Consider the following 15,990-nt stretch of genomic DNA (forward strand, 5'->3'; position numbering starts at 1 on the left):
ATGCTCGATCCGGTAGCGATAGCTTACTATTGGCTTCGAATGACAGATCCATTACCAGCCTTGTGTTTTATAGCTATACTGATTTGCATAAACAGTCTCGGTAGGACGTGTGGGGGCCATCTATCAGTCATTTTTGAAATATATTTTTTAATGGAAATAACAGAATCCAAAGACTGTTTTAACATATTCCCACAAACCGCAATTTTTTTATACATTACATTTTTTTATTATGATTTTTTGAAGTTTGCACGAATTCATGCCGCACCCGGTATTTGACGAATTTTGCAAGTATTGGCTTTCTTTATATATCGAAGATTGTATTCTGTAAGAGACATTCAATGGAGTTTACGAATATTTTAATAAACAAGTTTATATTAGTCCAGAGATTTCAATATTCTTGTGATATTTTTTTTTATTTCAAAGAAATTCTTTTTGATCATTTTCTATGAAAGAAATAAATTCAGCAAATTCAGTGTCAATTTTATTTTCAAGGATTTGTGTAATCTGCTTTAATGATAAAAGATAAATGTGTGTGTTAACATTATAATACAAACATAATTCTTAACTTTGGCAAGTGCTCATTTTCAATGTTGGGAATTTGCAGTTGGGAACGAGGTTTTTTAAACTTGTATGAGCATTTATATTAATTTTAAAAAAGCGAAATTTTGGTATGTTTCCGCTATAATTTAAAAATTCCAAAAATTATATTTACAACATTCTAAAATTCGAAGCATTGTCATTTCAATGATACAAGTTTTAGAGATAGATCAACTATGTGCCGCTTTTGAATAATAGCACTGATTGCGACATTTCAACCAAATAAATGGACTTACAATCGAATAACAACATGAATAATCGATTTTAATTTTGCATTTGTTTAATCAATTGATTTAAATTCGATGTTAATAAAAAATATTATTATTTGGAAGCATTATATTCAAATGCACCATTATTATATACATTACTATAGACAATACCAAGTATTTGCATTAATTCCAAGCATTTCATGGGATTTTTCCATCAGCAAACATATAATGAAACATTAGTTTTTTTCTATAAATGACAAATTATACAAAATATTCATTTCTTTAAATATTTAAAATTTTTCTTTATAACTGATATTTAATGCACTTTGTGAATGCTTCTGAAAAATAATTTTATATTATGCAAAAGATTCCAATGTACCTGTGATAGTTTTTTTTCTTCTTTTCAAGAATTTCTGTGGTCATTTTTTATGAAAAAAATTCAGTTGTTTCAATGCCAGTTTTATTTTCATCGATTTCTGTAATCTCTACTAATAATAATGGTTAATTTGTAAACACGGTTAAGGGGAAGTCTGCTGGGAATCGCGTTTGCATACCAGAAACTCATTCTGTCGAAAGAGGAGATGAAGATAGCATTAATAAGCTGAACGAGGAATTTTATAATCGACAAACACACAGCTTATCAGGAGAAATCCCTAACTGGTGTCTGGTCACCAATATTTCCTTTGATTTCAGGAATAATGTATGCTTAGATGAGATGGAAAAGATGTTGAATTTATGGATGAAAGAGGACATTACAGATAATGTGCGTATCTCCTATAGAGAAAGAGCAACGATATCTAATAGATTAGACGCATTTATCAAATATACATCTAAGGAATATAATAGATGGCCACGCTGGTTGGATAACTTAAAATAATTGCAAAGCCATAGAATTCAGTCAGTTTTTACTTTACACAAGACAAGAATTTTAGATTTATAAGAAACTTGGGATTCATCTGAATATATTAATATTTTTTCCTTTCAAGTGTATGTAAGAATGCTCATTGTTGAAACTATTGAAGTACTTGAATGACACCAAGCAGTTTAGTTTTTTAATTTAATTTGTTTGTCGAAATATATGGCATTCAAAATGTATAGTAAAAGGGAAATGGGCTCATACATGTCACATTACGTGATAATGCGTTTTAAGCTTCATAATGTCAGTCTTTTCAATTTTGAAAATTGCATACAAAAGTTAATAACGAAATCAGAGAAGTCCCTTTAATAATTGTGGAAAATATATCAAGAAATATCTGTTATAAAAACTATTACTTTTGCAGCAAATGAAGAAATTAATTGTGATTCTATGGGAAAAATCCATTTGGGTTGTTTTGTTCTGAATCGAATTCGAAAAATGATAGATTTTGTAATTAGAAATCAGGAGAGATGGTATTAATTTTAAAAATTGAAAAATAATCGCATGGCAATGGTACTATCAATACCAGTTGTAAGTTTTTAAACTGAAGAGAGCTTTTTATTTTTTATTGAAATCATCTTTTTTTGATACTTGCGTAGTAAGCTAACTTCCATTCTTGAGATGTTTCAGACATTACAGAAAAGTTTGCTCTTTATGCTATGGGAGAGGAGTTTGTAACGCTACTTTTGATGAAATCAGATTAATGCAAATCAAAGCACACATAAATGGGTCTTCTTGTAATATTGAATTTCATGCATTTTACTGCAATTATCGAGTTTGTTTGCTCCTATGACATATTTAACTCCATTAAAACTAAATGAATTGTAGGAAAAAATTTAGAAACTTTAAAAATGAAAATTATGTTTCGAAATTAAAACATCTGCTCATAAATAAGAACTGACATCGCCGTTTCCACATAACTAAAGGCTCAATGTTACGTAACATTGGTCGGAAGTACCTCGTTCCTTTCCTTTTATTTTCAACACCCTACATTTAGTTTCGAGATTGTATTCAATTTTGGTGTTCCGCTTCCCTAACTGATTCGAATGCATACTGAAAACAATGAAATCCATATTTCAGGAATTCCATCTAAATATTCAATTCATTGAAGTGAACTTATGAGCAGTAAATAAACCTAATCTTAAATTGTGACACTGAATGCATCCTCTTTTCATCTCAGGAATTGGTCAAGGATATTATTACACGGTTTATTTCTTCCGCTCGTCTTCAAATTTTAAAGCAAATATTTCAATTAAAAAAAAAACTTCTTACTCATTTATTCAAGATCTGTATTTGTTTATAAAATTTACTTTATGATAGGACCACCATTTACAAAATTTGTTAGAAGTTCTCATTTCTTTTCAACGATAAATGGAATTTTGAAAAATGAGTACTGACCAATGTTAGTATCTTGATTATCTGTACAGAAGACTCCATTCGAAAATTAGTCTGCATTCAGATGCAATTTGACCCGATGAAAGAAAATAATTAGCTGATATTAGAAATGTTGGAAAATAACAGGAAAAAACAAGACCTTAAATTACAGACTGGAAATGATAAGAGGTTGAAATTAGCTTCTGAGACTTTAACCCTTTGCATTCGGATATTGACTCTCACTCACCATTCAAAACGGCTCATCATTTTGACGTTTTATTTATTTTTTTAATTTTGCTTATTAAAAATACCTGCAGAATAATAAGAAGATGCAAATTAAGTAAACGGGAAAATTCGACTAAAAACAATTATATACACTTATTTTTCGGAGAAATAAACATGTCTTTGTATTAATACTAATTGTGAAATGTTTCAGATGAACAATTATGCATCGAATTACTTTTACGAGTGCAAAGGGTTAAATGAGCTATGCACCCTGGTGGAAATGGTAAAAGAAAATTATCGACAAAAATTGTAAATAAATACATGAGGAGTATGAAAGATCATTTCTTTTCTTTTCTGAAAGCGGATGGTGATTTGGGATTGGGGGAGGACCTATTGGTGCATGGATTTAAAAAAATGCATTATTCCATGATTGAAAACAAATTGCGAAAAAAGAAAAAGAAAAATATCAAATTTCTTACAAAAAGGAAGCATTCAATTTCAAACTGAATGGAAGAAAAACATAAAAACAATCAGTATTCAATATTGATCACAAAAGGAATAAAACCTGCTTCATTTTGCCCCATACGAGATAATTTGCTACAAACATGATTCACACATTTTTATAATGTGCATTTTTTCTTCTTGTTTTGATGGGAACGTAATGTTAGATATTTGAATGACTCTTTCTCCTCCTACAAGTAGTGAATAAAATTTCCAAAGATTCCATACCAGGATTTTTCATTATTAGAAACTATGCTGTAGTTTCGTGTACGTATAAACATTTCCTGATATAGAATCTGATTTTATATTCAACATTAAATTCTCGTTTAAAGTTCCAGGAGGCTTTCATTCGTTTATATTCATTATGCTTTCAATGAATGGCGTCTTCAACTGAAACACACTGTGCGGTTTTTGAAGAGTATTTGAACACAACAGAAGATTATTACTTGTTATTGAGTTTGTGACTTGATCACTGAATTTGTCTCATTATATTTCCTAGCATTTGTGAAATTCAAAAGGTGTTAATCCATATAAGGTGCGTTTATTTTGAAACCTTGGAGCTAGAGTTAAAATGCAATTAACATTGTGATTTTTTTTTCATGCAATGAATACCAGATATCCTTTTCTTGAAAATATGTTGCATGATCTTTGTTTTTCAGAAAAAAATGGCAATTATATAAGAATATTCACTACCTTATTTATAAGAAATTAAATATTCTTTCAGCAAAAATTTATCTTCTGTACTTCTAATTAATCTTCTGGACCTTTTAATTTCGGACAATGGTCAAAAGACGTGAACTGTTAATCAGCAACAATATTTGTGCTGGTGAAATATTTGAAATAGAAACTCTCAAACTGTTAAAGATGAAAGAATTGCTAGATTTGTTTCCGGATTTTATTTTACTGATTGCTTCTCAGTCCCATTCGAAAATAATTCTTCAGACACAATCTGATTACTGAAATATAACTTAGAAGTAAATAATCATAAAAATGCATTGAAAATTTTTTTATCAGCAGAAAATAAATAGGAAACCGAATCGCTTCTTTTGGTTTATGGGGTGACGAAATAAACAAAAAATTTTAATCTTTAAAATATTTCGATAAATAGTTTTTTTAACAGAATCTCATTGAATTTCAAACCATTTCATAGCTATTAGTGCAGTTGAGTGATTACATTCATGGAAAATAATTTTAATAAAATGTAAGCTTTTATTTAATATACATGTATAATTATATTTTAAAATCTTAACCAACGGGAGGATTCAGATTTTAAAAAAAATAATACATCACACATGCACACATTTTTGCTACTAATACCATCTCATCATTTTCATGCTGTAAATTAAATTTTGTTTCACATTAGAAAATGAACCAATTATCGCAATAATTTCATCTAACAGCGCGTCCTATCGTTAAATACTTTACATTGTTATTTCTCTTTTATGCTATATAATATTTTACATGCTTAATATTGATCCACTTGTAGATACGATTGTAGAAAATCAAAATTTCCCGCCATCATGCATTCATGCGCTCTTTTAAATACCGAATTCATTTAATTTAAGAAATTTAAAATTGAAATGCTTAACAAAGGACAAAATCTGAATAGGCTTGATGTTTAAACTTTCATGCAATAATATCGGACTTTAAACAAAAGCTAGGTCTATTTTGAAAGGATATCCTAATTTAAGATTACGGTCTAATAAAGAGGCAAGCACTTGAGTAGACCCTTAATGAGCATTAAAAGTATACTTGTGAACGCTTTGAAATAGAAAAGATTAATCGATCAAAAATGATAAGATTAAAGAAATAAAAAAAAGTTCGAAGTTATAAAAATATATTACATCACATTTGCACACATTTTTGCTATTAATACCATCTCATACCAAATGTTATTAAAATATCAATTAACAGAATTTCGTGTAATTTTAAATGCTTTCCTATTTGCGAGTACATTAAGAGGGAAAAAATCATAGAAACGTTTGTGGTAAAAGTTGGTTTCAGGTAAATTTTCATTTTATGGACAGTATATTTCTATTTTAAAATCAGATTCATGCCTTTTTTTTTTTTTTTATAATACCTTCTTTCTTAGACAGATATATTTTGCCTGACAGTAGTTTTTATTGTTGAAATGAAAGATGAAGATGCACTCAAAGTAATAACTTCGAATCAATCGTGGAATTCAAGTTAAAAACAATCATCCTTTATCCAGGTTTCTATGCTGTCTAGGCATTCTAGATCATAATCTTTATTTTTGTTTTAGTTCAGTTGCTATCCGGATTAAGATAAGGATATCACAAATAAACACATGAAAAGAAAGTGGATTCTAAATATTAGACACTGGATATTTGAATTTAGGGCAAAGGGCTCTAGCACGTTATTTAATAAATGAAACATTTATAATTTTTTCATCGTGGAATATACTGTAACTATAACCATAAGTACCATATGGAAATCTCATCAACAACGCTTACAGCAATAAACTGCAGAAGAAAAGAAAATCTACGTTTTTCACCTATTTAAGAATTATTTTTAAAAATTTGATAAGTCGGAATTTTATTTTTGTTGGAAATTAATGGCTCGATACTTTTGCCAAATTTGCCGCAGAGTACTGACTTACGGTGAGCATCATCCTTGCGTATTTTATAAGAATGATGACAACGTGTATTCACTGCCAACGACAGGAAATTCAGATGAAGATAATGAAGAAGCCAAAGACAAATGTACGGAAAATTCGAATGAGAATTCTTTGTATTTAAGTCAATCTTTCCGACAAAACGAAAATAAAGAATCTGAGTTCATCAATTTATCGCTGTATCAACATTATGAAGAATTTAAACTGCTTCCTCGAAAAGTAAATAAGTACAGGAATTCTGCAGAGTGCTCCGACAATGCACAACTAAGTTATCCTTGTGATATTTCTTATTTTAATTCCATTTCAGATGCTCAGGCGACGGAAGTGCAAGGAAAAGAAAACACATCTTTTACAGCTTCTTCAGAAAACATTGAATCTGCTCATAGACCTGAAATCGCCCATCGTGAAGCTTATGAAAAAACGACAGTTTCAGCCGGGTCAAGTGGTTTTCAGATACAAAATCAAAGTGCATCAGGTGTATCAGACCTGCTCTATGCAACAACTGATGAAGAATATAAAACGTTTCTTGAAAATAGCAAATGGCAAACATTGAATTACGATAAAAAATTTTTTATTGATTCTCTAGAATGTGTCGTCAAAACAGGTCATTCAGAAACTAAAAGTATTTCTGGAAATGAAAATTTGATTTTGAGGAATGGGTCAGAGAGGGTAAATCATAAAAATATTGCACCTGAAATTCATTCTCAAGGTCACAATAATAAGAAGAAAAGGAGTACCGACTTGAAGGAATCTATCTCTACCAAGGAGGATGACAATGCTGTGGCTGGCCCTTCCGGATTCTGTTCTGGTAAGAAGAAATTTCCTAAGAACTTTTGTAAGAAAGATGCTCCTGAAACGAATTATCGAACGCACACTAGCTATAAGCGCGATATATGCAAGAAGCAGTTCTCTCAAAAATCAGGTATCGGCCTACATTACATAACCCACACGGGCAAAACACCTTATGTATGTGATATATGCGGAAAAGAATTTACTCAGAAAAAAGATCGCGACAGACATCATCGAACCCATACCGGTGAGAGACCTTTCGTGTGCAATAAAGCTTTTGCTCGAAAGTTTAATCTTAAGAATCATGTTAGGACTCACACTGGCGAAAAGCCTTTTGTATGTGATGTTTGTAATAAAGCTTTCGCTGTAAAGTGTAATCTTAAAACACATGCTCGTACCCACACTGGAGAAAAGCCTTACAAATGTCCATTTTGTGGAAACGCTTTCACGACCAGCAGCCATTGTAATATCCATCAGAGGAGCGCGCATAAGTGAAATCAACTTGTAAACTACCGAAATAATTCTTTTAATCTTGTATGGAACTATTTTACATTCTTAGCCGAATTGAAACAATTTTAATATGTGAGGACACACGGGGGAGAAAAACCTTATTAATGTCCAGATTGTGAAATGACATTCGCACACAGCAGCGATTGTAAAAAGCATCACAGAAGACAGCACGAGTGAAAGTAATCAGCAAATTACAGAAATAATTATTTTACACTTCCGTGAATTTTTTTTTTACATTCTTTATCGAAATTTTATCGAATTAAGGAATTTTAAGTGAAAGTTGTTATAATTTTATTTTTAAATTTACTGTATGAATTTTATTCCTTTGACGAAGTATATTTACTGATACAGAACTCATAAGCTACTTGTATTATATTAATCATTGACAAGGAAAATATATTTTCAGTTCAAATGCATTTATATCTGTGTGTATGAATATTGCTTATATTTTTCAAATCCTAATAAAAATTTTAACACATTTATATTAAAAATTCATTTTATCCTCTCTTCAAATAAAATTATTTTGGTTTTGATTTTCGCTCAATATTCAATATTTCCAAATTTAATGGTATCTACCGTTTCATTTATAGTTTTTCAGAGTATTTCGGAAAACATTTTAATGCTAACTTAGTACTGGTTTTAAATAATGGTACGTAATACGATATTTTAAGTGAAAAAATTACTTGTGTGCGGTAAATAATTGTAATAATTGATAAATTAATGTAACACTTTTTTTAATTTGATGTTTCTTTAATGAATAATATTTGCTGCAATTGGAAAATATAGATAAAACAAAAATCTATTTTTAATATTAATGAAGAATTTCGCAAGGAGTACCGTACTTCATATCTTGCAAATCGTTCTCTACAAGAGATATTTAATGCATTTTTGTAAAAAGTTAATACATATTTTTATATTAGACCTAAGATATCAAAATCTCTGTGATATATTGTTTTTCCTTTCTAAGAAATTCTTTATAGTCATTTTCTATGAAATAAATAAATTCAATAGCAGTTTTTCCCAATTATTTGTGTAATCCTTTTTGGTATTTAAGATAAACATGTGAGTTAACACATGCAGGAATTGCAAAATTTGCCTAATGTACATTTTCAATACGAGGAATTTGGAGGACCAACCGGTGTTTTTGAAATGTTTGGTAGCAATTTAATTAATTTTAAAACACACGTCATTTACGCAATAAATTTCCAATGCAAAAAATTGTTTTTACAACATACCACAATTCGAAGCATGATCATTTCAATGATAAGTTTTAAACGCGTCATTGTATTTTCTATTTTTAATATATTGAACAAACATGTTTAAACTTATTTTGCATTAATATGTTTCATTGTTAAAGTGAAAATCTGATTATTTTCATTTTTATTAACTTTTTATCTTGTATTTTTCTATTGCTAATGTTCAAATTATTATGATTCGGCGTATTTTGCGTGTTGTGTTTTTTTTTAATGTAAGGTAGTCTTTTATAAAAATTTTTGAAGATTTTTTTTTTTGTAATTATATTTAAAGTTTTGTTTCGAATCATGCGGCACCTAAAATTATTTAATTGTACCCATTTTTAATACTGCTGCCCTATCTCTTAATATAATTTCATCTAGTTTCAAAGACAATTGTTTTGTGTTGATGTGCCGGGGTATTTGATCTTTAGTCATTTCCCCTCAAAGCTAACTAATTCTATATATTCGAATCATTTTCCTGGGAATTAATTCATTGGTCTTCATGTGTTCAACTTGAGAGTCTTTTAAGCATCGCTTTGATTCGACCAGCGTATTAGTTATATAGCATCTTTAAACTATTATCGGGATTGAAAACTATTTTAATATACAGAATTTTTATATTGATACATTTTCTTATAATATAATCTAACCTTGTTTCGAAGAATATTGTACTGTGCTGATGTGCCGAGGCATTTTATCGTCATTCTTTTCTCCTAAACATTAATGAATTATCATTTCTTCGAATCATTTTCCTGGAAATGCATTAACTGGGTTTTATGAATTTAACTTGAAACTCCTTTAAGCATCGCTTGGATTTCAACCAGCTCATTAGTGATATAGCAACGTGTTAGTGATAAATTCAATCCAAGGAAACAAATTTTTCAGGGTTGAAGCTACAGATACTGGATTCCTACTATTACAGAATAATGCATTTGTGAGCAATCTGGTTATTAAAAAAACTGATGAATGTTAAAAGCAACAATTATTTGTTAGAAATTTTTTGGCCGGTACATAAAAGATGTGTATTTACTTTTTAGATTATGATTTTGGCTGTAATTAATAATACATTGTAATTTGATAAAATTATAAAATTATTTTATTATTTAATTTTTGAACAGAGTCCAAGTAAATATGAAATTGTCTTTTCAGAGGTTTTCTTTTCTGTGTCATTGTTAATTCAACTAAATTGCATTAAACCTTGGTGTTAAGTTCATATATATGATGCATGAGGTTATGCATGAAATGTGTGCGTGAGTTTTTCATAAAGAAATATATTTGAATTTTTATAGGTTCTTCGATTTACTGGCTGAATCATTTGACCTTAAAATTTATCTCATTGACTTGATTAGATATTTTTTCCAACATTCCTTCGAATCAAAGTCCTAGAATGGAGTGAAGTGATATTCCGTGCCAATTATAAGGTGATCTTTAAATAAAATCTGATATAAAAATTGATTAGCATTAAATTGAACTATTTCATATTTTTTCAGTTGAACTTACGATTGTTTATAAAGCGCAGAATATATGTTTGTAAACAGGCAAAAATATTTTACGGTTTTTTTTTTCGATATTTCAGAGATAAGCTTCTATTTTTTACATCTTGTTTTATAAAGAAATAGAAAAAGAAAAAGTATTCTATTAAGACTTTTTCAATTAATTATTGAAGTGGATTAACAAGACAGATGCCAAACGAAGAAATTTCGATCAAGGATATATTCGTACTGGATTCGTATCCAGTGTTTTCTAAACAAAATCTGTTTATTTAATATAATTTTTTTAACAATTACTTTTTGTACTTCTTTTGCAAATTAAGGAAAATTTAAAAAGCTTTGCAAAAAATTACACAAATCTAAGGCTTGTTTTAAACCTTAGATGTTGGATATTATATTAGAATCTGATAACAATCTTAAAATTAAGGTAGATTCTCTAGCACGTTTTTAATGTAATTTTCCTTCATTAAATATAATTTAAATTTATAAAAAATTTAAATTTTTATAATTAATAAAAATATTGCGACTATGTTCTTATACTGCTGGAATCAATTGAAACCTTGATTTCTTTTTATTAATATTTACTGAATATTTTTGATTATACGAAAAATTAACAACCTGATTTCTATGTCGGTCATGCGATGGAATATTGATCACCGGCAAGATTCACCCTTGCAATTTTCACAAAAAAATAACTTATGTTCACCTCTCTGATAAGAATCAGTACTAATTCAAAATTAATGAATACTGATAATTCCAATTTGGATTCTATTTTATATTTTTGAACGAATGAAGATCGATCTAAAGAAAATGCATGGATGATTGTGCAATGTTGCTTAAAGAGACCAAACGGCAGTCTTTTAATATATATAAAATGCTTTTTATGAGTTCCTTAGAGTGTACAACGCAACGAATATTTTTAAATAAAAATATTTCTTAAATTCCGATTTTAATTGCCTTAATTGCGATTTTAATTCTTTCTTCTCACCAGACAATAAGGAACCAGTTAAGGAAAATGATCAAAGTGTCAGGAGGACTAGCAGACGATCTGATGTAATGATGATCATAACGTAACACTGATTCCTCGACGCGTTCGAAGGCGCACGGATAAAAAAACTGAATAACCGGACTGCCACTATAGCAATTGGAATTGTGGTTGAGTTTTAAAGGCCATTACTGGCCACGATAAAGCACTTCCCTAAGGAAGTATGTCCCGTCATCGATGGGAGGTGCAGACCCATACCTTTTCATTCACCCACAAAGGTAACGAGAACCTACCACCAGGTTTCTCATCCTCAATTCCGAGGTACCCCTCGGGGGGCGGATTGATGCAAATATCAGGAGTGCTAGTAGTTTTATCTAGTGTAAACTCAAGGGTTCAAAGTAAAGATGAGGATAAGATTGCCAATGTAGTTAATTCTACTTACCTTACTTCTAGTTACCTTACATAATGTAAATGGTGTAGAACTTTCCAAAATACGTCGTATAAAAGCAGAGTTAACATGTTATTATTGTGGTAAACAATTCAATGGAAAAATCAGTTTTGACAATCATATTAGAATAAAAACTGGCGAAAAGCCAGTTGTGTGTAGCGAATGTGCAGTAAAGAGAAATTTTCTCAAAAATAAGTCTCTTCAAGCCTCACAGAATAGACATTCGCATGTAGCTCTTTCTTGTGCTATATACGACGAAAAGAATTTCCTCCGAAAGAAAATCTGGTCCATCATCATCGGTCATGAGAGGGGTATAAGCCTTTTCTGTTTGATGTGTGTAACAAGAATTATTGTCAACATTACAATCTTATGGAACATGTCAGGACCCACACAGAAGAAAGGCCTTGTAAACGGCCAGTTTATGAAGATACTTTCACAAACAGCAGTAATTATATCTGGCATCATACGAGAAAACAACTACTTAAACCAACTTGAAACGAACATTAGTTCAAATTTGAATGGACCACTTCATTTATTGTAATGCTCGAATAACGACATCTGCACTTCAATAAACATTTAAATATCACTTGAAAGATAACAAATGTGAAAAAACCATTCGGTTAAATATGAAAGGGCCCAGGAAAAAAACATGTTTCCGCATTTTGTATCACTGATATTTTATTTATTCATAGTCATTCATTATTTATTCATTTTATTTATTGATATTTATTCATAGTTATATTCCAAAACAACCGTTCATTCCACATCTGATTATTGAAATAAAATTCAGAAGTAAATAATCATAATCTTATTTTTTTATCTACCAAAAGAAGAAAAGAACAGAAATCGTTTCCTTTAAAGGTTATGGGTAGCAGAAATAAATAACTCCAAAACAGATTTTCTTATAAAAATATTAATGAAATTATTTTTACAGAATCTCATTGAATTTCAAATATTTCATATTTTTTATTGTAGAGAAAAAAAATCTTAGAAAATTATTTTGAATGAAATGTGGTGAGAGGTGAAGCATTATTTTATATACGTGTGTCCTTCTCTTTTATAATCATATTTTTTCACCGTCTTTTATAATATCTTCTTTCATGCACAATTATTTTTAAATCAGGCAGGATTTTTGTTTGTAGAAATAAAAGATCAAAATACACTCAAGTAAATTCTAATCAATTTCCAGATACGTAATATTGATGTCGTATTCTTGTAACCTAAGAGCCTACCGAGCCTGTCTTCCTGAATATCCTTAACTTTGGCCAACCAACACAAAGAGTGGTGATCCGTAACTACTGTAAAAGGTTTTCCATACAGATACGGCCTGAATTTACTGATAGCCCAGATCATGGCAAGGCATTCCTTTTCGGTTGTAGAATAATTTCTTTCAGCTGCAGTAAGTGGCCTAGATGCATATGCTATGAGTCTTTCTGTGCCATCCTGGATCTGCACCAGCACTGCGCCGATTCCATACCCACTAGCGTCCGAGTGAATCCTCGTTTCCGCGTTCGGCAGAAAATGTCCCAGAACGGGGCCATCGGTGCTTGGTTGGAAGGAACAATTTCCGCTACAATATTTCACATTAATGATGAAAAGTAGAGATGCAACAACCGCATAAAATATTTTTTTTTAAAAATTGTCAATAATTAAAAAGAAATAAATGTCTAACACAACCAAATTGTTGTCATTCAAAATATATTATGCTGAATTTTAAGATTTCAAAATAATTAAGAAGTTTAAATACTTTTTAAGAATTTGCTGCTGAAAACGTCTGGATATTACTTTATTTTTAATGAATTAACATTATATTTCAGCTTTAAAAATATCCACCTAAGATGCTCATTTCAACTGTCTGAATTATATTTGTATCACATTTAAATGTTTTTGTTTCCAACTGTCTGCTGTATGGATGGCGAATAAACGAATATGCATACACATAGACATAGTGAGAGAAATTCACTTCTATTAATAATAAGTATTGTCGTTACAAATTAATTGTTATTACATGAAATTCCTTTAAAATTATCCTAAATAATATCTAAAATCTTAATTTTATCAGGTTACAAACATGGCGCAAAACATAACTAATATTTCTAAAAATCTTCATCTAATGATAAAAGATCATTGCAAAAATTCAGGAAACACGATTCACAAAGGGAATAATGAGACTCGGTTATCAGAGAAACATTTAGAAATTGTGCCATTAAACTTTTTAAATGATAATTCGAAATAAACAATGAGTGTAATTCCAAATCTAATGATTTGAAATGAAAGGAATCTCGCTTAAAGTAGTTTTCAAAATAGGTAGAGAATAATTGCATTTCAAACGAAAAAATAGAACTTATTCAAACTATGCAAACAGATGGAAATATAAATGGGAATGAAACTAAAATAAAAGTTGCTGATTGGATAGTAGATTATAATATTATTATAATATAGACTATAATACCGTTAAATGAATTTTGAAGCATATTAAAATTATTTAAGATTTATTATTGTTCATTGATCGAAATTCTGATTCAAAGGCATTACTGAAATCAGGCAGTTTCTTTTAATTTGGACTAGAAAAAAGAGCTAAAAAATGTTTAACACTTATAAAATAGACTCAGGAATTTATGATATGATTGATATAAATTATTGGTTTCTTTTTCTAGTAATTCTTATTAAAAAAATTAAAGTTAAACATCATCAGATTACGATACAATCGTCTGAAGAGAACTTGCAATCCTCTGCATTGAGTTTAACTGAACGGGAATTATTAAATGATTTGGATGCAGAAATAATTATTGACAGACTTGTACAATCATCTAAAGAGTGAAAATGCTGGTTGACATTTCCTTAAAATAGCAAAACGGATGTGACATATTTCTGTAATTTTGAGCTGTTGATCTCTTGCAGTAAGAAGTATTCCTTAATAGTACTGAAGTAGGTTGATAGATTGCACTTTATTTTAATTTTGGTCAGAAATTTCACAATTAATAATAATATAAATCAAAAATATCAGTAGCGATACTTTTATCAAATCCTAATTTAGCCTTCAGAATTAATTAGCATGTATGTTTAATAATACTTGCTTCATTAAGCACGTGTAATAGTTGTGTACTGTAATTAGCAATATATCGAACATGTGTTTTTAGACTGGGAATAAATTTTATAAATTGATTGATTATATATAAACACATATATAACTATGTGTGTGTGTTCGTGTGTAATCGAACGCCTCCACTCCAGTTGCAACCTTCTCACCAATGTTATTAATTACAGTCCACTGTGTTCTCCCTTATCATTGCTGGAATTATACACATGACCCGGAAAACATCAAAATATCGAAATGAAGCCTCTAATATATAAGTAAAAAAAATCATGAGATTAAAAAAAACCCGTCTTGAGTCCTTAGATGAGGTATCCACTCTGCTGGGATAATTAAAAGAAGAAAATTGTCGACAAAAAAATGGTAAATAAATAAATGAGGAGATTAAAAAAGAATCTTTTCTTTCTCAAAACTGACAATGATTTCTGGAAGCTTGCCGTGCAAGATGTTGAAAGAAATTATTCTGAGATTTGAAATAAATTGCAGATGCATTGATTAATTATGAAAAAAATCAATGAACAAATTTCTTACAAAAGAAAGCTTTAATTTGAAATGAAAGGAATAAGAAGCAAAAACAATAAATATTCTAAATTGATCAGAAAAGTAAAAAAAGCTGTTTAAATTTGTCACAAGATGAATTTAATGTAAACAAGATTAAAAAGTTTTATAAATGTGCCAGTTCTTTTTCTTATTTTTTGATGAGAAATCTGATGTTAGATTTTTGAATGACATTTACTCCTCATACAACTAGTGAATAAAATTTCTGACTTTTCCAAATTATGATATCTACATAGCTTTCTGTTTTAGAGAACTGTACATTAGGGTGGAACGAAGAAACCAATTTTTGATTTTTAATTTGTAACAGAGCGGAAAAGCAACCTTTGATATAGATAAGGTAAATAAAAATTATAAAAAAAAATATTAGAATATATCTTGAGGTGCCATAAGGATGTTAAAATTTCATAAAAACCCACTTTTTGCA

At 29.5% G+C, this 15,990-nt stretch overlaps 1 protein-coding gene across 1 annotated transcript; it reads left to right on the plus strand.

The window, feature by feature from the left end:
* The first annotated feature begins 6,397 nt into the window (after positions 1–6,397).
* LOC129971996 (zinc finger protein 614-like) lies at positions 6,398–7,741 on the plus strand. Its single transcript, XM_056085975.1, has one exon. The coding sequence runs from the start codon at positions 6,398–6,400 to the stop codon at positions 7,739–7,741; it is 1,344 nt and encodes a 447-aa protein (XP_055941950.1).
* Positions 7,742–15,990: the final 8,249 nt, after the last annotated feature.

Source organism: Argiope bruennichi, chromosome 6 (assembly GCF_947563725.1).
Source record: "Argiope bruennichi chromosome 6, qqArgBrue1.1, whole genome shotgun sequence".
Lineage (NCBI taxonomy): Eukaryota > Metazoa > Arthropoda > Arachnida > Araneae > Araneidae > Argiope > Argiope bruennichi.